This window comes from Argiope bruennichi, chromosome X2 (genome assembly GCF_947563725.1).
Source record: "Argiope bruennichi chromosome X2, qqArgBrue1.1, whole genome shotgun sequence".
Classification (NCBI taxonomy): domain Eukaryota; kingdom Metazoa; phylum Arthropoda; class Arachnida; order Araneae; family Araneidae; genus Argiope; species Argiope bruennichi.
Window position 1 is genome coordinate 55,741,668 of NC_079163.1, and position 22,928 is coordinate 55,764,595.

The following is a 22,928-nucleotide window of genomic DNA, read 5'->3' on the forward strand; positions in this document are numbered from 1 at the left end:
AAATTTAAATAAAATATCAATCCAAGCACAGTATTCTGGTAAATTCAGATTACTTGTTTCTCTTCTGTAAAAATGATTAAGTGCTAATAATTATTCAAACTCTTCGATAGTTTGTAATGGACTAAATTTATAAGGAGATTGTGAATGGGGAGGAATTTTTAATTTATATTTATAATAAACGATTTTTTTATTAGGAAAGGTAAAGTTAGCAATTTTTGACTTTATATGGTCTTCAAGAAGTGTCTGTAGCTTTTTTTCAATATGATTTCGAAAAATTCTTATTAGTCCTCTATTGAGAAAATTAATCGGCTTATTAAAAGGTCTGAGACCAGAGAAGTTAACACTTATGTCTTGTATATTTTCAACAAAAAACTTATGGAGAATGCCATCCTGACCAGTTGAAGAGTTTACACTAATATACAAGCAAACGGTGACATTTATAATATTGACATCTAAAGAAAAATGTGGACGAAGTAATGATAAGAATTGAAAGCAACCTTGATATTTCACATTCAGAAGACCTGTTGTTAATGCTGCATTAATGTGCATTCTTCCATCAGCTTCAAAGAAACTACAAGGTCCAAGACGATCCAATGTTTGCAAGCCCTTAAGATGTCCATCAGAAAGTCTAGTATCCAGACTTATATTTCCGTATGGAGTATTCCTCTCAAAACTAAATTCAATATTATCCAACAGATAACTGTCATTACAAAATTCATAATCCGCAATAGTTTCGATGACTTTATCCATAAATAAGTTTCCTCTTTCTATAGTTTTTCTTTCTTTGTCCTCATCTGAAAATAGAAAGTAGTGATCAGACGACTGGCATAGAGCATTTTTAATTGCGATATTAAATATTTTAAAATCAATTAATAACATGTGAAAACTTCTAAAGATATCCTAAGCATTTACTGCCGTTAACTTGCTGTAGAAATTAATGTAATGAAATATTTTACATAATAAAATAATAAGAAAATAATATTTAGAACAGGTGTAGGAAGACTAAAATATTCCTGATAAAAAAAGGAGTATAAAATAATAGCATTATGGTACATCCGTATAAAAACCTTTTATTTTACTAAATTGTAAAGGATGGTAGAGAGAAAAAAGTAAATACTTTTACGGTGGAATATGTTCCAAAAATACGGTGTTTGAGCACTGGTGTTTAAAAAAAGATTTGGAAAATGAAATGAAAGACAATTCAAATGAAATGCAAAAAAACTTTTTATTAAATCCTGTTTTTGCATACATGGTGAAAACAGCAAGCTTCACTTCGTAGAAGCATAAATCACATTTTCAAAAATTTGTCTCGAACATTTCTTGCAGTTATCTGGTCGGGTATATTTCATTGCAGAGTAGTTCTTCATTCCTCCTGTTACAATTATCCAATCATTAAAAAATAAGTTCAATGGATAAAAATGATGAAAAAATAGTTGCCTTTTATTCTATTGCTTGCAGCACATTTGGCTAAAATAGACATCAGAAAAGCACATCTGTGGTAATCACTAAACGACTACTCCGACCCATTCTTAGGTAGGCGGAAAAATATGAATGAGTACAACGTCTCGACAGCACTAGTGGGAACTGTGGGTGAGTCTTAAGGGTACCGATCACAATACAACCCCTCCCGTAGGAGGCACGTGCCGTTATCAGCAGGGGACAGGCTTTCTATCACCACAATGTTTCTGTACCTACCAGGAAAGTGATAACCAACCATTATGGGGAAGTTTCTTATCCCCATATCTGAAGGCCTCCCGAGGGGGGTGGGATTTATTGAACAACAGTACGAGAGGCGCACTTCTGTGGCAAGAATAGTACAAAAATTTACCACCGTGTAAAGGCCATAAAATACAAGAGTTATTAAAAATGCAGCATAACTGAAACTTTCACAATCAAATCCTTCCTCTAGAAAAGATTTAGTCTTTTGTTAGTTTACTGAAATTGAACCTTTACGATCGGTGCTGCAGCAGTGACAATATTTTCACAGTTTTCTAAAAATCGGTACTACCACAAAGGCAGAATGATCTTAGTGGTAATCATTCGACATGTAACATGATCAATGTATCATGTCAATATTTACTGATTTGCCATGTTCAATCAGTCTACCGCAAAGGGCTAAAATTACAACAAATGTATATAAAAAATTACAAAGTTGAATAAATAGTTAGTTACATTAGGCTTCACTTGAGTTAGATGAAGGTACTTTAAGTGAGACACAGACAGAAAAGTGTGAGGATGTGGCACATCTCTAATTCACTTCATCAACATCACAATGTGTATCATGTTTTCATATACTTTATTTTTTAAATAGTTTGTTTTAATGTGGAATGAATATGGAATACCAAAAGGGTTTTTTAAAAAATCAATCCAATGACACTTATTCATTGCTGTAGGTTTTGTACAGAGAAAGAGGGATTCTGACAAAAGAAATAATATACAATATTGATGCAAATAGACTTAAAGCGCTAAAGCGTCGCTACTAAAAATTACTGCTTTATGATTAAATATAATTAAGATTGAATTAAAAATGCTGCCCTTTTTTTTACAATTTTGTATGAAATTATTTTAAAATTTACATTTTGAATTGTTTTATACGTAAAATATTGAAAACTGTTAATGATCAGATGAAAAATGTCTCGTGTTTAAAAGTTACTTCAGTATGTCAAAATTTGCTACGTAAAACTTCTAATATAAAGATGAAACTAAAATTTATAAAAAAAAAAAATACCTAGTCTTGAAAGTTTAGGAGAGGAAATAAGATCATATGAGACTTGCAATGTCTAAAAGTTCCTAGAGAACTTATGCGACTTATATGACTCATTTTTCACAAATTTTATCAAGAAATCTTCATACGAAAAGAAATGTTTACTATGACTCAAGTAACTGATGAATAATTTGGTTATGATCTTCTCGGTGAGAAGTAACTTGTTAAACAAAAATGTCATTTTAGCATTGAATATGTAAATATATTTTATAAGTTGTTGGATATACAGATAGCTGTACCTCTAATGCAATCGAAGTCAAACACAATCGTAATGAAGATTTGATAACTTCATAGTTTAATCATTCAGATTTGTACATTCATAAAGTATAGATAATTATCTTTTAATCTATTTATCATAGTTATAACTTTAATTTAATACAGAATTTAAAATGAGCTCTGAATCTCCAACTAATTTTTCTTGTATTAAAACTAGAATAAGTACGTGTATGGTATTGAAAGTTTTAATATAGAAACACACCATAAGTTGAAAATTCACTATCGGATTCATAATAATACATTGAAATTATTCATTTCAAATTTTATTCCTGAATATGAATAAAAACTGATTTGCTAAATATGAATAAAAACTGATTCGCTAAATATAAATAAAAACTTATTCGCTAAATATAAATAAAAACTTCTTCGCTAAATACGAATAAAGACTTAATGGCTAAATATGAATAAAAACTTATTAGCTTAGAAACACTTACCAGTCAGCAAATGAATTTTTTTATAGTTATACCTTATGGGAAGTCCCCGTGATATCGTGGGCTGCAAAAATATTTTATTCATGGTGAAAAGTAATTTTCTAATTCAAAAAACAGGAATAAACGAATAAAGAAAATGATGCTTTTCAGCAAAAGTAGCTCTGTTTTGTTTCCTATCTGAAATCTCGTGTGCAAATCCCTCAAATCTTTTCTCGTACCCTGTAGCATTCTCGGTAGATATCATATCTTTTCATTGGCTTCTGTTGATATTACTCAGTGGTACAATCATAGGAACACACATTAAAAATCCTAAGTTTTGTCTCACTTTCTTAAAGAAGTGGAGGTTTATGAGAAGTAGAAGTGCTGGAAATTTGAACTGGTTTTAAAGTGATCCTGATAACATGCTTTGTAGCATTGCTGAAATATTAACTAAAAAGCTGTATTAAGCTGATATTTATTTGTTTGTTTATCAGATTGCCAAGCTAGAGAAATGATTACGGTGGCATTAGTTTATCTTGTAAACAAAACTTCCAAGCTAAAGATTTATCAAAAATGTTAATGCTCTTTTTAAAATTACTTTATGCAAAATCGATTTAATACGATTTCTAAGCGAATAGTGCCAGTGCCATGTTTGTAAAAAGTAGGAAAAGAATGGTTAAAATAAATAAATCTTTGGACATTAAGACATTGCAGGAAACTCTCGGTGCCATTGCTATATTTCTAGTTAGACGATTTATTCAATTCGATTTCTTATATGTTCTTAGTTATACTTCTTGTGTTTTTTTATTTGCTAAAAAATGAGAAATTTTAAAAGATACTGAATAGCTTAAAGCCCCTCAATAACAACAACAAAAAAGACTTATCTCCCTTGATTAAACCATTTTGCTCGTAATTCTTAATTGTTCTTTCTGGTTAGTTAAACAGGAATTTATATTTAGACAATAACTAACGAACCAATCAAAATGACTGGTCGATCTCTGGTAGTTCTAGTGTTAAAAGAACCGTTATCCATGAATTTTGAAAATTTATCGGAATTATACTCCATCTCGAATATGCCAGAAGTTTTATTAATTGATATCTTCGCTTCCAAAGATATATGTCGTACCATAGATGCAAGCTTTTGATGTAAGCTATTACTGTCTCTTAGTATCCTCAAACTTTAAAGAGCATTAGTATTGACAATCGCTTAAGACAGTTAAGGAACCATGTAACTAATATAGCTTTATCTTTAACGAGATTTGACCTATTGCTTTATCTGTGATATATTTTAAGATTATGACTCCACTGTTGGATAAACGCTCTGTTTTGACGTTACACATTATCACTGATTACACATTACAGATCACGCTATTTGCACTGCTGATGAATGATAAAAATAAAAAAATGAGTATTATGGGCAAATAATTTATTGTTCCCCACTTCTCCCTTGAATAAAATAAAAAAAATTCCTAGAATATCAATATTTTAGAAATCAATTTATTAAACTTTTTCTATGAGTGACCGTTTCTCAGATAAGAAAATTTCTCGACCCCCCCCCCTTTTTTTTTACCAAAAACGCTATTTTATATTACAATATAAATAGCGGTGGATTTAAACATTTTGAGGTCCCAGACATTGACCAAAATACAGCCCCTCTTTTAATAAACTGGTCAATTTAATTTCACATTTCAATACATTTTTAACTTAATATGTTAATGGTTTGCTTTTAGTTAATTTCTTATTTTAGAAGCTATTTTAAATGAATATGTCCTTATTAGCTTAGTTATGACCTATAAATGTGAAGCATCCAAATTTGAAAGCAATATTATTTGAATTGCTACTTGATGTGCATAACAGTAAAAACAAAGTGAACGTAATCCAACTGTTCAGTAACTTAACTCCGATTAGAATTAATATAGTCTGATAGTTTATAATTCATAGAAATTATATTTCTTATGGACATATTAATTTGGGAACTAGTTAACATTTTTAACTATTATAACATATTTAATTGTTCAACCTGCGGCCTTTTACCACAGCAGCCTTTGCCACTTTCTTAGTCGGAAATCTACAACTGTATATAAACGAATATTAAATTCATGTTTAATTACATACAAATAATTTATACATTTTGTTGAAATATCTTGTAATAATAGATCTTAAACTATTACTTTTACTTACTAGTGCTGAAAAATCTGGTAGAAACATATTAAAGTTTCCCCCATCCCATTTGTGTTCGGCAGCCATATGGAAGCATTCTCGCTGCTGAGGCGAGTTTGCTATCGTTGACTAAAAAACTTGAATTCTAATAACAAAATCTTTTTAAAAAATACCAATGCTAGCGAATGATTGCTTATAAACTGATCACTGGTCACATCGAGATTGTGGAACTTGAGCTCTGTCGCATTTGCGCTAACTCATTAAATAGTGTCATTTGCGCTCAAGCTTTAAAAAGGTTACCACATTATAATTTTTATCTTCGCATGTAAGATTTGGTGATTTTACAATGTACGCCATATAGTAATCAATCACTGTTAGAGTGAGAATAATACTCCATGTCCCTGATAACGAAACGAAGCTTCCGTGAGAAAAATGCTGATGACCCTTGCCGCATTTCAGACGATTGTTTAAAATAAAGAAATAGTGGGGAATTTGCTTCAAAAAATTTTTTATAGAGGAGCACGTTTATAATTTTCCCACACAGAAGACATTTATAAAAATTATAAATTTCATGTGCATAATACATATTTAATTTAATAAAATGAAGTATAATTTTCAGTTTTATGAGGATTTAATTTTTATATCTCTTACGGTTTAACTTTATTTAACCAAATGAAAAAAAAATGCAAAGAAAGTGCTTTAAATTCAAATGGATATCAACAATGTTTAGTTCTTTCAATATGTATAGTTGCATGTATGTATATAGATTCCACAAGCTGATACTTGAAATGAGCAAATGTATTTTTTACGTTAAAATTGTTCAATTAAGTTGCTTTTTTTTTTACTAAATAATAAGCCCTTTGGCTAAATTAAATAAGACAGGGATCATATTAGTAATTTTATAAATAACTGCTGGTTAATTTTCAGGGAAAAAACATATTTTCAACAAGAAAATGTTGATAATTACTGAAATTCCTTCAAATCTGAAATATATTACCTCATTTTCTAGCTTATTTACTGACATGCATAATCCAATGTACCAGCAATGGTATGTAAATACAACATCTATATGCACTATATTAAAACGTTTAATTCTCAGATACAGTATCATGAATTGAAGTTTTATTCTTAGGTAATGTAGTAGCAAATTTTTACCTATTTTCTTAAAAGCGCTGCCAATGATTTAATGCTAATTTTTTATTTGTTCTAAATCTACGCACGAAAGAAAGCTGAAGTGTCATATATGTGATGAAAAAAATTGACATTTTGCTCTATTTTTTAGGTTACCCTTTTGCTAGATGAGAAACTGTCAGTCCAGAGCTCAACATTCCAAACTTGACTATGAAGAGAATATTTCAACTTTAATAAGTGGCATTCATACAGAATACGAGATCGGAGTCTAAAATCAAACAAATAAGACAAAACCTTAGACAAAATCAAAACTTTCTTTTCTGAAAAATATTGTTTGGAGAGACGAATGTTGCTTTGATCTAGATAAAAACAATTTTCAAAACTGTCATGTTTGGAAAAGTGAAAACAATTCTTCACTTCTTCGCAGTTTTCTGTTCATATGTTATATGCTGATGTTTTTAGAAGCTCTTTAGTTGGTTCCATTTTCTACAAAAGTATACTATATGATACCGATAGATTTAATAAATTTTTATTGGCATTATATTTAAACTAAGAAATAAATTAACTTTATAAGTGGATATTTGATCAATCTTTTCTGACTAACTCAAAAAGCCAGTCCTTATGTCGCATGAACTCGATCACATATGCCCAAGTATTATTAAGATAATGCAATTAATTCCGTATAGATGTCGAAGGTGTCAATTTGGAACACATTTTGAAGCACTTCAATTAATGCAATACCAGGCTATTTTTTAAAAAAATTAATGAAAGTTTATAAATATGTTATATTCTTTAGCAAAGAAAAAATAGAAAATGAATAGCTTGAAATTAAGTAACAAAACATGTTAAATCCTTTGAGAGCAAATTTTATTGACCACAGTTTAATACTTATTACAGTATAATTTTATTCAAATACTTTAAAGATAAGGTTAGGTTATTCTTTGTTTGGGGGGAAGGAGGGAGTTCCTCCAAAAGGGGCTTAAACTGGAATTAAATTTATTTCTCGAATTTTATGGTCAGATCAAGAGGTTTATCGTAGCTCTCAGAAAGCAGTTATAACCATTATCGTTAATTGGAATTGGAGAAAACTAAAGCAAAAAGATAATTAATATAAAAAGGCACCAAACAATAGAAAAACTGAGGCTGTGTGCTTTTATATCCTGAGGGACAAATGAATAAGAAAAGAAATTGTACAGTGCATAAAATATCGAACGAGTTCAGATTTTATATGCTGATATGAACTTGAAAATCAAAACCTATTTTTGCATTACTGAGCTTAAAGAAATGAGTGATGTAATTGCAGGAACCATTTTCTTTAATTGGACCGATGAAACAATTTTAATAGGGTATGTTTTATTCTACTTTAAAGTGTATTTCTCAAAAAGTTTATTTCATTTTTAAAGGCAAATAAACTACAAGAAATTTACTGCTTTTGCTTTATTGAAATTAGTTTTATGTCAGTTTTCATTAAAAACTCTTTATATGAATCAAATGTGATAGACTTTCCTTATTTCTGCTATTTTAAAAATACTCATTTTAAAGTAAGCAACAACAAGCTAATTTTCTTCTTAACACAAAAAATATAATTTCGAAGGAAACAAAATCTATAAAATGATAATTGTGTGGAACACTCTAATCATTCTATTTACTGACCAATTACATTAGATTTTTTTTCTAATTTATATAGTTGTATCACTGAAACCTGAATTTGCAGCCAAAACTTAAGTCTTGTCATAATCTAAAAATTCAATTACCTATGTATTAAATAGCTCTTTCTATATAATATATAATTTTTGAATTTCGCATATGAAAATGTCCTCTTTGAGCATCTATTTTCTTTATCTTTTTTGTAAAATATGCATTCTCTATCAGACATCATAAGACATTTCTCTGTATAAAAGCAGTATTGTTTATGTAAATAGAATTCACATAATTTAAAATATTTTTTAAAGTATATTTGCCATAAAAGTGTGTTTAAATAAATAAAGGTGGGTTTTATTGCCTAATGTATTGCATAAAAAAGGTAGAAGAATTCTTGAAATCTATTATTTATTTGCCATATATAAAATGTTAATCATATATCTTTCTTCGTAATATAAAGAATTGTTCTTTAAAAAAAAAGACATTTATTTTGCCTTTTAATGCTACTTATTTAAATATCAAATTGACTTTCGACATAATTAAAGCTCTGGCTGTCAGTATTTTTTTTTTAACTTTGTATATGACCATATTTCGTCAGTATTTTTTAAGTAACAAAAATGTAGTATTCAATAATTTAAAACTGGCAGATAATTGGCAGAATCCTATGACTGAAGTAATCCATTTATGCACATTTTTTACTTCAATTTCTTTTCCATTTTGAATTTGATTTAAATAAATGTTCAGACAATTTTAATCCTACTAAAATGATGTATTGAAAATTTAATATTACCAGTTTTTGATACTTTTATATCTACAACAATTATTACAGAAGGTTTTTTTTGTCTTGTTTGCGCTCTGTTTTCTCGGAACGTAATGCACTTAGATTAATTTTGAATAAATTTAAAATGAAATTTAATTAAACTGAAAGTTAAGTTTAGTTGTATTAACGTCCCGTTTTAAAGCAACACTAGGGATATTTTGGGACGGACCTCGTAATTTAGAACCGCGGTCAGATGGCGAGGACAACACCTGAGCAGGCATCCCCCTCCCCTCTCCACATCACACCAGCGGAGGACGTTTGGCCCGGACAGATTTAATGTGCACCAGACCCGCTTACACGATGGTTCTTCGGTGGAATCGGGTCTCGAACCTGAAACCCTCCGATTCCGAAGCCGGGACCTTACCACCAGGCCACCGTGGCCTTAAACTGAAAGTAACACGATTAAGTATAAAAACTGAAAAAATCTTTTATCGATATACTATAATACCAATAATACATATTCTTCAATTTGAATGTAGATTTCGATAAAAAGAAATGCAATGGAATATTCTTTTTTTAGAATCTTCATTATCTTAATGTGAATAAGATAATTTATCGTTCATGTTCTGTTGTTTCAAACAAGATTATCGCATTGCATTTATCATGTGATAACCTAATTCGCATTCGTAAAAGCAAACAAGTTTAGCGATACGGTATGTGTTGAATGTTGACATTAGCAGGAATCGCCAGTGTCCTACACCTATCACTGCATTCTCAAACGCTAGATTAAACTAAAGTAGCAGACAAAATATTGGAAAATTTTAGGAACCCGATTTCATCGGATTTTTTTTTTTTTTATCTTCTCCAGCCATGATACATTGATCCTTGTTCTTATCAAAGCTACAGTCATCAGTATCCCAACGGTTATAAGGTTAAATCGCAAAGAAGAAAAAATCTAAAATAAAAAGGCTGAAGTCTAGATTTTAATTTTTTAGGCTAGTATTTTCTAATATGTAACACAAAATAAAAATTCCTTATAAGTAAAATTTACGATTTATAAATCAGAATCTTTGTAAAAATACATACGCAATAGAATGAAAAATTTTGTTCAAATGGCTCAGAAAATCGGAATACTTTTAGCTAGCGCAGCTCATGTTCATTCATATACTCAATTAAGCGAAAAGATGTGACTTCTCATTTGATTTCTGAACTGCCGAGTAGAAAACCTTCTATTTAAAATTTGTAAAACGTTGTCCCACCTATTGCGTATGTAACACTTCACTGTACCAGCTGCAGAGTTAGTTTAAATTAAAATAAATTCTGATTTCGTGACAAAAATTAAGGTTTTATTCCTTTCTTCTCTATGTTTCTCAATTACCATGTACAACGATAGTATAAGAATTATTGGTAATGAATATTAGTCGAATTCAGGTAGATAAAAATACATACAGGTGTGGTTCGAATTCCGGTAGAAAAAAAATGCATAACAGATATAGTCCGAAAGAATGCTTACAGACTTTACAGTTAAGACACCCATACAGAAACAAGTCATTTCACTAGGATGCACCTAAGATACGAGGATGAGAAACTTCTGATATGGTGTATCGCTTCCCCCATTAATATATTAAGGCTGTTGGGTCAAATTACCTCCTCTTCCATGACGAAACGTTCCTCTTACGAGAGAGAATGTGCAGTGGCTGACAATGATTATAAAACGTTAACCTTCCACCCTCCATCTTTACTACATTCAATTAAACCCCAGATATCTTCTTTAACAGGACAAGAATAGTCATGATTCAGAAACGAGTTATTTATACAGCAGAACGTGAAGTCTGAAATTTAAAAGACGATCGCTGATGGAGACTCCTTGCCTATGAATTAAGTGCAACACTGTCGTATGAATATCAGAAGTCATCCGCAGGATAATAGATACAATGGCAAAAGGAATGCATTATCAACAACAAACCTTTTGGTGTGCGTATAGTATGTGTTTAACGGATTTGTCAGATGTAATTTAGCTAAGAATGGCCCTTATGCCAAAAACCCAGTACTACTATAAAAGGGCTTGTCGTCCAAGGCTAAACAAGTTTAGCATGTTGTGTACAGCACAAATTTTCAACAGCACATCTTTACGAATACTTTATCTCACGTTTCCATTTCTTTTACTTAATTCCTTAGCAAACAACATTCCTATAGCGAGAATTATTTGAGTATTTGATACCACATTCTATTGTAAAAATTGTTTCTGTATGCCTGATCTACACGAAGTTTGTATACGACTTTTGGGACACCCTGTATAATTTAATTTTTACCCTTTCAGTCTCAAGAATTTATTATTCATTCTAAAATTCTGAAATGTGCAAAATGCACCGATTTTGGGTCCAAAATAAAAATTCAAAAAGAAAATTTTATTTTAAATAAAATTCAAAAGATTCGAACTCGCATCGTTGGGAGTTAAACAGTGCAGTTAAATACTTCTAATGCCATGATGATGATGTCGTGTCCGCGTTACCACGGAAAGGGGGTGCAGTAGCTTCTGAGGGTAGAAACCCCTGAGCAGCCGAGGGCAGAAGTCTGATTTCCAGCTCATATGAAGATGAAACTCACACATTCGCTTGCACAACCCCTTTTTACAGCGGACACATTCACAGATTGAACACAGATGAAAAAGAACCAATCCCGAATCGGGATTCGAACCTGGGACGCCCAGATCACGGGGAAGATGCGCTACCCCTATGCAAGGACACCGGCTTCTAATGCCATTTGGAATCATTAAGTGTTAATACAACACAAAATGTGACCAATATTTCACAAAGATAGGCTTTTATAACATATTATAGCTAATATAGTTTTTGTTGTTAATAATAAACACATTTTCCTTTCACAAGTAGGAAACACGACAGTAATTAAACTCATTTTATTTTACATAAGCTTTAAAATAGTTATTTTGGTTATTCAGGCATAAGGAAACGTTTCATTTTTTGTATATTATTCTCAAAAAGGATTCAATAAATCCTTCTCGTACATGAAGTATACAAAGAGAAAATATTGTAATCGTCAAAAAATTTGAACTTGAGATTTTGACTAATAATCTCCATGTTTCAGGCCTCCCTGAGTCCAAAAATCGTACAGGATGTTTGTCTGTACAGTTGTCCAAATGAACATAATAAATACAAAACGTAAAGAACTAGATAATTTTTTGGTAGATAATTCAAATTTGATGCACAGGTTTGTATACGACCTGTTTAAAATGTAGATCCATATCAAAAATTGGAACCAAATCGTCAAAGAGTTGACTGTACTGTACTGTGCTCTTGCATGCGTATAAATGCGATCATTCAAAAATTTGGCAACTTAGATAACAACAGTTTTTCCATCTAAAGTATACATTCTTATCGAATTTTGAGCAAATTTGTCAAAGTTTTGTCGTTTGTCAATTTATATTTCTACATACATGAAAATAAGTCAATCAAAAACTCAATGACCTAAATATGAAATTTGGTATGCATTTTGTGATTACAATCGTAGTTCTTTATCAAATTTTGGTTTTAATCGATTGGCAAAAAGGCGACCAAAACATATATTCGATTTTTCGGTACTTACGCAATGGCATGTCAGCGTTTAATCACCTAAGATCGCCAGCTAGATTTATACCAACGACCGATATTTCCTAACTATTGCTTGCCAAGGTTACGCAGTGAATACACAAATGCAACAAATACCTTTAACTGTTCTTTACTATACCAGAAATCACACAACTTTCATGCGCACTCGTGGCATTCAAGGCCTTGCCCTAGGTACACAATTTTGTGCTTGAGTGAGTAGGATAGGGAGATGTCACCAACATTAGAGAGTATGTAAGAAAGGTTTGGGGATACTACTTCCCCTGTGTCTTTTTTATTCTCCCTACAATCTGCGTAAATAGACTAGTGAGCATTTCCGTCAGAATTGACATCAAGAATAGGTAGAATGGTTCTTACTACTTCGGAGGAATCGCTTTTATTCTTTTAATAGCCCTCCTGCAAGGTAGCATTTGTTAGCCATCAAGAGTGCTTTAATATAGAGGATTTGGAATCGTACATTAGCATGTGCTTAAACTTTGGACCTGATAGCTTATTCATATGTTATCAAGACGGTTTAAACTGTGTTCATCTTGCCATATTGATGCCATTTAGAGTAATAATATATCAAGGAACACAAAAACCCAAATTTTTAATATTTTCCACAAACAGCTCAAAATAAAATATTTTAACATTTTTAAAAATAATAAGAATGAAACTGCACTTGTAATTTCATCTCAATTATGCTAAAAAAAATTTGACATTTTTTTCTAAATGAAATTATGTTTAAAAAGGCAACTTTTCAATAAATAAAATCCATGGTAAAATCGAATATCGGTAAGAATGAAAATTATATTGGAAAAGAAAAATATGCGAAGAATTCAGAGATCCATTTGATATCAGAGTCAGGTTTAGATGAAGAAAAAAAAACATTGAAGCTGATGATTCCAAATGGCATCCACCGGAACAAAAAGGATTAAGAATCACATTACACATATTTTTTGGAGGAGAAAAAGACAAAATACTTCAGTATATTCTTCGTTTCTAAATTGTCCAATTTTCATAGAAACCATATTGCTTACAAATATTATTTTTTAATATTATTGCATAAAAACAAAATCTTTATTACTGACCTGGCATCTCATAATATCTTAGAAACTTTGGTTATTTGAATTAGTTTGTTTGAATATATAGGCCCAAGAGCCAATCGGTGGCCATATTACTCCATGCCTATTTATGTGATACAAAATCATTAACAAATAAATGGAATGTTAAAAAGCTTAGAAAAATTATATGTCATTTGAATTATAAACCATTGATGTTCTTTAAGTCAGGCAATGGCAAAATACCTGCACATTGCTCATTTTTTGTGAACAAAAGATAACAAGGAGTACTTTATTCGATTGTTGTAATCACTAACTGTGAATGAATAAATAAACGGTATACGCATGCATTCTGCCTTAACATAGATCTTTATGGCTAACAGAAATATCTTAAAATATTTTGTTAGCCTCTCCAACTAGCAAAATATACAAGGTGAATTGAAATAATTGATATTTTTGCAGCATATAAACTACTATTACAGTTGCATAAAAATTTGCAAGGAAACAAATGGGTAGAAACTTCCATGTATTAACCTTATTTAAAATGTCTCTTTCAGGGCTCCTCATAGGTTGGTAGAAACTTTGTATACACGTGTTAGAGAACATGTTTCAGCTAAAAGTTAAACATTCGATTCAAGTTATCAGTGAATTCATCACACAACAAACACAAGATGGTGTTCTTCAGCGTTGTTTAGATTGTAAGCATGTTAATGAGAAAAGGAAAAGAAAGATGTATAATAAATTCATTTTCTAAAAATATTTGCAAATCCCATTATAAAATATTTACGTGCTCTGTCTATCTTACTTTTAAAGTTCGTTGAAATTAATTCCAAATCACTTGATGTAAAGAGAGGGGGTGGAGTTGGCCTGGTGATGAGAACTTCCCCTATGGGTTGGAGGGTTCATGTTTCGAAATTCGATTCCACTGAAGAACCATCGAGAAAGCGGGTCTGGTGCATGCTAAAACCATCGGAGCCAATTATCATTCAGGTGGTCAAATATCCATAGGCATAGTGAAGTGTCATCCTCGCCATCTGACCACTGTTCAAAATTACGATGTTTACTCCAAAACAGCCCTAGTGTTGGTTCTAAACGAGACGTTATTATAAGTAAAGATAACTTGTGTATAAGAAAATATATCAATCTCACATTAGATTAGGCCACATTTATGGAGCAGGTGGAAGTATGACTTGATCTGTTATCTCTTTGGGTAGCCAAAATGTCCTCTGTGTTCCATGGAAGAATTCTGGCTGAAGTGAGATGCCAGAAGAGATTCTAGATCCATGAGCAGGACCGTAGTGCTAATGGAGATTCTTGCATAATAATGTTTTATCTCATTGTGATAAAGAATATTTAGTGTAATATTGTGTGTTAAGAATTGACTAACCAATTCGATCTTCACACAACTGTAAAGAGCATCTTTGGTTCTACTTAGGAAAGTAGTTGTCAGTTTAGAGTTTTCATCTTTGAAAATGCATATGAGCTTCAAAGATATTTATATTTGTTCTGTGTATAATCTTCTCTTTTCATTCAAGCAATAGATAATTTAATTCTAGACGAGGAAAATCTGTAGAAAGAGTGGATTTTAATTAGAGTAACATATATTCCTTACTGAATACCATTTACAAAATCTTTTAATCGATAATGTCTTCATTTCATTGTTTCCTCTATCAATGAACTTATACAAAAATGTGAAACTACGAATTTATAATTTATGCTTTCTTTATAAAGTTGTAAATATTTTCACAAATCAAGTAATAAGGAATTCATCCAAATTTCATGGGTGAATAATAATTTATTTGCAAGTTAAAGAAGTTCATATAGTAATATTATTTTGTTTTGAAGTGTTTTTATAGGTAAGTTAAAAACTAAAAAGCAGGTTGTTCCTTGATTTTTAAGATGAGGGGAATGGGCACAAAAGTGTGGCCAAAAAGCACTGATCATAAATAACATTGAAATCACATTGAAAAAGCCAATATTTCATGCAAATACAAATTTTGAGTAAATGTTGAATTATATCTCTGCAATCTACAGATACTGCCATTTTTTACTGTAATAAAGAAATGGCAGAAAATATCCTCATGAAATTAATATAATTGGATTCTATACTCTAAATAATATAAATTCATGCTTGTAATTTCAAAACAATACTTAACTGCTTATAGTTTCATGAAATTTTATTACAAGGCAATTGCTTTTCTGCTTGACTTATTTTGTTATTATAATAGATATTTCTAAAACATAAAAGATTAATTTTTTGGGTGAAAGATAAATTAGAAAAAGGAGGGAATCAAAGTCAGTTAAATATAAAAGTTCTCAAGCTTGTCAAAATGATAAGTATTTTTCTAATATCGTATTATTTCAAATTTTACCAATATTTCAGCACAAAATTTTTGGAAAGAGTTTTCAAGATTCACATTACTAACACATCCAGCATCACAACATTGAGCGATAAAAAAATCTACGAACTTCGACAGCATGTGTGATAATTATTTCATGCAGAAAAAAAAAATTTTAGTGTCTTAAACATTAACATCCATAGTTAATTTCGGAAGATAAGCTTCACCTCTGATATAAGAAAAATTAGCGTCCTTTATTTTGAGGCACACAAAAAAAGATTTAAAAAATGAGATTTAGAATTTGTCTATGTAAAACTTTATTTAGAAAATAAATACATTAAAATCATTTCCATTAAAAATAAAATTTAAAATCCTCAACCTGTAAACACAGTTGTCAAAATTACACAATGGAAAGACTAATTATTTTGAAAATTTTCTTAAAACCAGCGTCTCTCAAATGTGGAAAAATTCGAATAGTTTAACACACCAACCAATTTTTTTTTTCAAAAAAGTTTCTCAATATATAAATTTTTTTCTTTCACTTAGGAAAATAGGTCTTACGGAATTCTTATAAGCGATATCGTACATTTTTAAATCTTCACAATCAGTTTGTGATGAAAATAACATGCGGAACATGCTACATCGACAATCAGTGGCATTCCATTTGCTTCGAAACCGAAAATATTGAATCCTGTTGTTCATATACTCTCCAATTTGATATTCCAGTAATTTCCTGGCACATTCAGTAAAGATCGTTGACTTGTTAAGAAGATCGATCATCCAATTTACCATCCAGCCATTGCGAACTTCTACAACCATACCTCTCACATCCATTATTTTCAAATCATGAAGAATACCATCTTTTCCTGTTTCAGAATCAGCGCTAAATTTCATCAAAATTTGAATATAATCCATCTGAATGCTAAAGGGGATTGACAAGTTCAGAAACGTTAGACGCACATTGATATCACAATTCAAACTTACGTAACCTGTCCCCAAATCAGCTATAACGTTCATTCTTCCATTTTGCTCAATTAAAGAGCAATTGCCCGTGCGCTGAAGAGTATCCAAACCTCTAATGTTCGTGTTCTGCATTCGGACGTCCATATCAAATAATTTTTCGCTTTGAAAACAGAGCATATCCAATAAATAATAGGTATCGTTGCCTTCCATGTCTTCAACCCATTGCCTGAGAAACTGATCGATGTATCTGTTACCCATCTCAATTTCATCAACTAGAAGAAAAGATTCAAAAACTCAGCAAAATTTAATATCTAAAATATCCTTTAGTGAAGCATATTAAGTTTTCTCAATTTTATATTTTTTTATCTATTTATAAGCAGTATTTTATTTTGTTACTTCAAAAAAGGACTAATGATTTCGGATTCTGTAAGATCAATAAAGTGATACTGCACCATACTGGGTTATGTTATGTTTTATGTCGTTTGGGCCATATTTGATCATGTTGCGATAAAGCGCCATACTGTGATTTTTCCTTTATATAAGGCAATTTCAAAATGTTTCATCAAACTTTATAAATGATGACACGTACCAAGACGAGCAATTTTCGTCACGGCTTACTAAGATAGAAAAAGTTATAATGCTACATGATGTTTACTCATTAAGAAAAAGCTTCTAAGTAGACTTAAAAAGATCTTTCTAATTTCTATTTACTGGTTAAAAAAGTAAACTAAGCAAGTCTCTTTTGGGGCATAAAAAGAATCGAAATGGAGAATTTCCGTTACTCAGTATGTAAAGAACGAAATAAACGGAGACTATTTGAACGTCATCCGGACAATAAATTCTATGTCATGAATGATGTCAAGTTGATATAATAGTTCATCTGCCATCTTACAAAATCGCTCGATATCAAAAGTCGAGACATGGTGAGAACAAGAAGTCTTGTCAATAGCCCTCGTTTTGATTCTGAGGAACTAGTCCATCGGCCTGATCAAGACAGCTCACCAATACCTTCGCCAATCGGCTCTGTGAGACAGACATTAAGACATTCAGGTTGGATGGATGAGAAATTTTGTTATGGCACAAATGCCAGAATTGGCCAAGCTTCGCGAAACAATCGCATTCAGATTGGAAGTTACATATTTAAGCAATTATTGTTTATTAGATGCCATTTTGAAACTCATTGTTGTGCTTTCATCTTATATCATCGATCTCACCATCAAATGATCACTATCGCATTTATATTCCATTTCCAACAGACAGACTTTGACAAAAAATCCTGGTTTTTTACTTGTACGTCCACCTTTTCAAGTTTTGCCTATATTCTGAAATTTTTCATATGTATAAAAATTATTCTAGTTATGTTTAAAGGAATGATTACGGAAATCCAGAAAATTCTTAAAAATCAAAATTACTTTGGAAGAAAATCTGTCTGTATCAAATAATTCATATCAGTGACACATAAAACTATGTAAACACATTTTAAATTTTTAAAAAAAATTTCCAACAACTTTTTTTATATATGCATTAAAAAGTATATATATATATATATATATTAAAAATTTGTATGTCATTAGAAAATCGTAAAAGTGTGAAGAACTAATAGAAATTTCAGTAGACTTTGAATATTTCTAGAACATTGAAAATACATTTTTACTTTAATGAATGTTTAGAAATATTCTTTCATTTGATATTTAGTTTAATTTCTTTGTGACATTGTTTTCTCCATGTCACACTTTTACGATTTGTTTTGAATTTCAAATTTTTAACGAAAAATACAAATTTCTGATTTTTAATTCACTTATAAAGGCGTTTTGCAAAAATTAATATTATTGCTATCGACTCTTTAACCTATAAATTATTTCATATTTCATAATTTTAATTATTATTGAATTTTTTAATTATTTTTTTTATTTCATGATTAGATGGTACTTCATACATGGAATCTAAATCTAAGAATCAATCTATTAGCTAATCGATCATTCAATTTTGAAAATATTAAAATTACATTGTCACCGGTAACACACAACTACACAAAATTTTACAACTGCAGTACGTTAAGAAACAAGTGAAAAAGCGGTTACAAAATTCTGTCTTTATACAAACAAGAAATAAATAAAAGAGTTTGAAACACCACTAAAACCTCTAATACTTTATTATTTTTAATTTTATTGCATGTAAGCTTCGTTTTGGACTTGCACAATAATGTTTGGGATTGAACCTCAGTTTGGGACCGTAATCAGGTGACAAGAACGACACCTGAAAGAGAAATCCCTCTCCAAACTTCCACACCAAATTAACTTGATGTCCTATCAAAATCTAAATAACGAAACAGATTCATAATCCATTTCATCAAAATTAAGCAGATAAGAACATTCAGAGTTTACAAATCCTATGTTACTTAATGCCGAGGTTATATCCTTTTCATGAAGTTTTTTTATAAGAGGAAGTATGCATTCAAATCAGCATAATTAGAGCACAAAAGTAATTGAATAGTAATTTTATTTTAATTAAAAAATTAACAGATGAAAACATTTAAATATTAAACAAATTTTTAAAAAAGGGAAGAAAGTAAGGAACGCTCCGATATAAAAAGAAATTACTATTCCCTTGATAATTTTAGATGCTAAATTACTGAATAAATTTTAACGATTCATATGCATACAAAAACATATACATATGAATTATTGATAAGAACAGCATTTCTCATCACATCTTATCACTTATTCGAAGCATTCTACTTTTATTGTGACACAAGTAGAATGTTTCCTTCAGAAAATAGATGAAAAAATTAGTTATGACAACAAAGCTTTCTATCTTAGCTCAAAATAAATAATACAAATTTTAATAAGACACTTACTTCCGAAAGACATTTTGTTTAGAAATTTCTAAAAGATCAAAATGTAGATATGTTTGCCGTGTTCAAATGGCTACTTTCGGAAGAATGATCAAATGTTTTGAGGAATGATTTCTGCCCTGACGTTTGTTAATCAGGGTTCACACGAGGTCAACTATTGCGCGTAATAGAAGGTCAGGCTTACTTCAGGAAGACCACGTGACCGCAATTGGACAATAGCATATAGTTGTCCCGATGAGATAATCATTTGCCATTGTCCTATTCGGTGTCACGTGATGTTCCTGAGATAGGCATGGCTTCCCATTGCGCGCAACAGTTGGCCTCGTGTGAACACTGCTTTAGAAACACTTCAAGATAATATTTACATTTAAACTGCTTTATAAATGAATATTGGACTGAAAAAATAATACCAGATATGTTAAAGGCGCGCTGGAATTATGAATATGAAATTGCTGATCAAGCAAAAGTAAATCTTTAGTGCAAATATATTATCTGCTTAAAACTATGCGAAGCAAACAGTAATTATTTACAATGCGAAGTCCTCACTACCCTTCTGCAGGACTGATTCTAGATCAAAACTTTTTGAGAAATGGATCTATCCTCGAATGTGGTATCATATATATTTTGGGGTTGCAAAGGCACTGATATTGTAATGTACATTTTTTTCCAGAATCTATCATTACTGCACTTAGCAATGGATTTGAAAATAACTTTGTTGTCTGGTATTAACCCAAGGTATGTCATTTCTTTTTCCCATGTTAACTCTTCTTCAAAAAAGGTAAGAGATCTTAGCATCTTCGTAAAGATTCTTCAGTGCATAAAAGCATTTTAAGTATTTCATAAAAAAAATCGGTAAAGATACATATTCAACTAAATTTTTTTTTTCGGCTGATCTTTAATGAATGCTTTATTTTTTCCAGTTTGTTTTTCTTGCATATTTGTATATTCGAGATCTCGAAAATTTTATATCATAGATATGATATAACAGAATATTTTTGGCACTAAAAAAGGATTCTGAATGGAATAAATGACAAAATATCGTGTATTACATCAGAAACTCTAAAATATTTTTTTTCTTTTTGTGCCAAAAAAGTTTTTAGGACCCCAAAATTAAAAAATAAGTAAAGAAGGAATACTTAATTATTAATTAATCGAGAAAAAGAAATTCGATTTAAAATAGCCTGTTAATGGAATTTTAATGAGATATCCTTGATCAAGTTTATTTTCTCACAATCCCGAAGAAATCTGGAGAAACGCTTTCCCGAAATTTTTGTAATTCTAACATTTCTTTAAACGAACCATTTGAGATCTCGGCTTACATTTTAAGAAGCCAGTTCTACTCCGTCGAAAAAGAATTCTAACCCTTTGCACTCGGAAAGATAATTCGATGCAAAATTATTCACTCAATACATAGACCTGATTATCACACCAAAAAATAAATACATGCTACTGTTTAAAGTTGAGTTTCCCTCAAAAAGGAATCTACATCTTTTTAACATTCTGTAGGTATTTTTAATAATTAAAATTAAATAAATAAATAAAATGTCAAAATAATGCACCGTCTTGAATGGTGATTGAGAGAAGGCATTCGAGGGCAAAGGTTTAAACCATTTTAGTACGACATTAATGCAAAACTTTAATTTTAATCCCTTAAACGCCGTGCCCGTATGTCATACAGGCATCGATTTCGACATCGTCTTATCGCCTTTTACACTCATAAGCTAAATTAAATCATTCCAAAACGTTGAAATTCGATACAAAAATTGTATATAATTCACAAACATCTCAATTAATTCACGGATTCTTAAATGAATCAATAGGTTAACACATTTCCGAAACGAAAGATGTCATCTAATTAGATAATAAAGAAGCAAAATAGTTCACGGACAAAAAACTTCTTGCCGCTATTAGATGCATCGCGAATTAAATTATTGTTCCATTCTATTTTGAGGTTCGAGAAATGATACGACTGATTAACCACATGATATATGCTTTAAATTTCAGTAATTTCTACTGTTTCAATCGAAGGACCTCGGTGGCCTGATGGTAAGATCTTTGCTTCGGACCCGGAAGGCTTTAGGTTCGATACCCAATTCCATAGAACTGTCGTGTAAGCTGGTCTGGTGCCCGTTAAATCCGTTAGGTCAAACGCCACTTCCACTGGTGTGGTGCGGAAATTTGTAGAGAGGGTGCCGGCTCAGGTGTCATCCACGTCATCTGACCGCGGTTCAAAATTACGAGGTACATCCCAAAACAGCCCTCGTATTTCTTTAAAAACAAGACGCTAATATAATTAAATTAAGCTGCCTTCATCGAGTAAAAAATATGGATCAAGGAAGAGCCTCACAATTTTCTAACAATGCAAGGGTCTTGACATAAGATAACATTCCTTTGGGAGGCATGGATTCAAGGGCCAAACATGCCAACAAACTATCTTTACGTTTTTGCTGTTACATATTTTTGCTGTGTTAGAATGTATATCTGTCGAATTTTTCTTTTACTTATTTGTAGAAGAATTGCATCGAATCTCAATGTATAACCAATGTTCTACAAGTTGGGCATTGCATTAAAAAAATTATTACAAGAATGTTGAATAATTAATACGTAGATTTCTGGAGATTTTACTTGTATTTCATTCACAACATAACTCCAATTATCTGCATCACTTTAAGGGGGTGGGGGGGGGATTCTCAAACAAAATCTTCCCGAGTAAAGAGAGCGATATTTCAATTCGGCATGTAAATATGCAAAATGTAAGCCAATCTTTTTGTCTTCATTAAATTAAAACACTATACGAAAATTTTGGATTCCCCCCCCATCAATAAATAATCTTTACTTTCGTTCATTATTTAATAATCCTGATATAGGGACTGGTCCCTATTAATCCGGAAAATTACTGCAGTTAAGCGTGAGGAAAGAATCCCTGCGCAAATATCATGCATGAGATGATTCTCTACGCTTATGTTG

General features: G+C 30.9%; 1 protein-coding gene across 4 annotated transcripts; it reads right to left on the reverse strand.

The window, feature by feature from the left end:
* Positions 1-16: 16 nt before the first annotated feature.
* LOC129960734 (uncharacterized) lies at positions 17-20,104 on the reverse strand. 4 transcript variants are annotated; one of them, XM_056074346.1, is made up of 3 exons: positions 19,965-20,104; positions 17,129-17,379; positions 17-794 (listed from the first exon to the last, which is right to left on the reverse strand). In XM_056074346.1, the coding sequence occupies exons 1-3, from the start codon at positions 19,975-19,977 to the stop codon at positions 768-770; spliced, it is 291 nt and encodes a 96-aa protein (XP_055930321.1). In that variant the 5' UTR covers positions 19,978-20,104; the 3' UTR covers positions 17-767. The 4 variants fall into 4 exon arrangements, with proteins under 4 accessions (XP_055930321.1, XP_055930320.1, XP_055930318.1 ...); XM_056074345.1 differs by lacking the exons at positions 17,129-17,379; positions 19,965-20,104 and adding an exon at positions 12,746-12,823; XM_056074343.1 differs by lacking the exons at positions 17,129-17,379; positions 19,965-20,104 and adding an exon at positions 3,475-3,592.
* Positions 20,105-22,928: the final 2,824 nt, after the last annotated feature.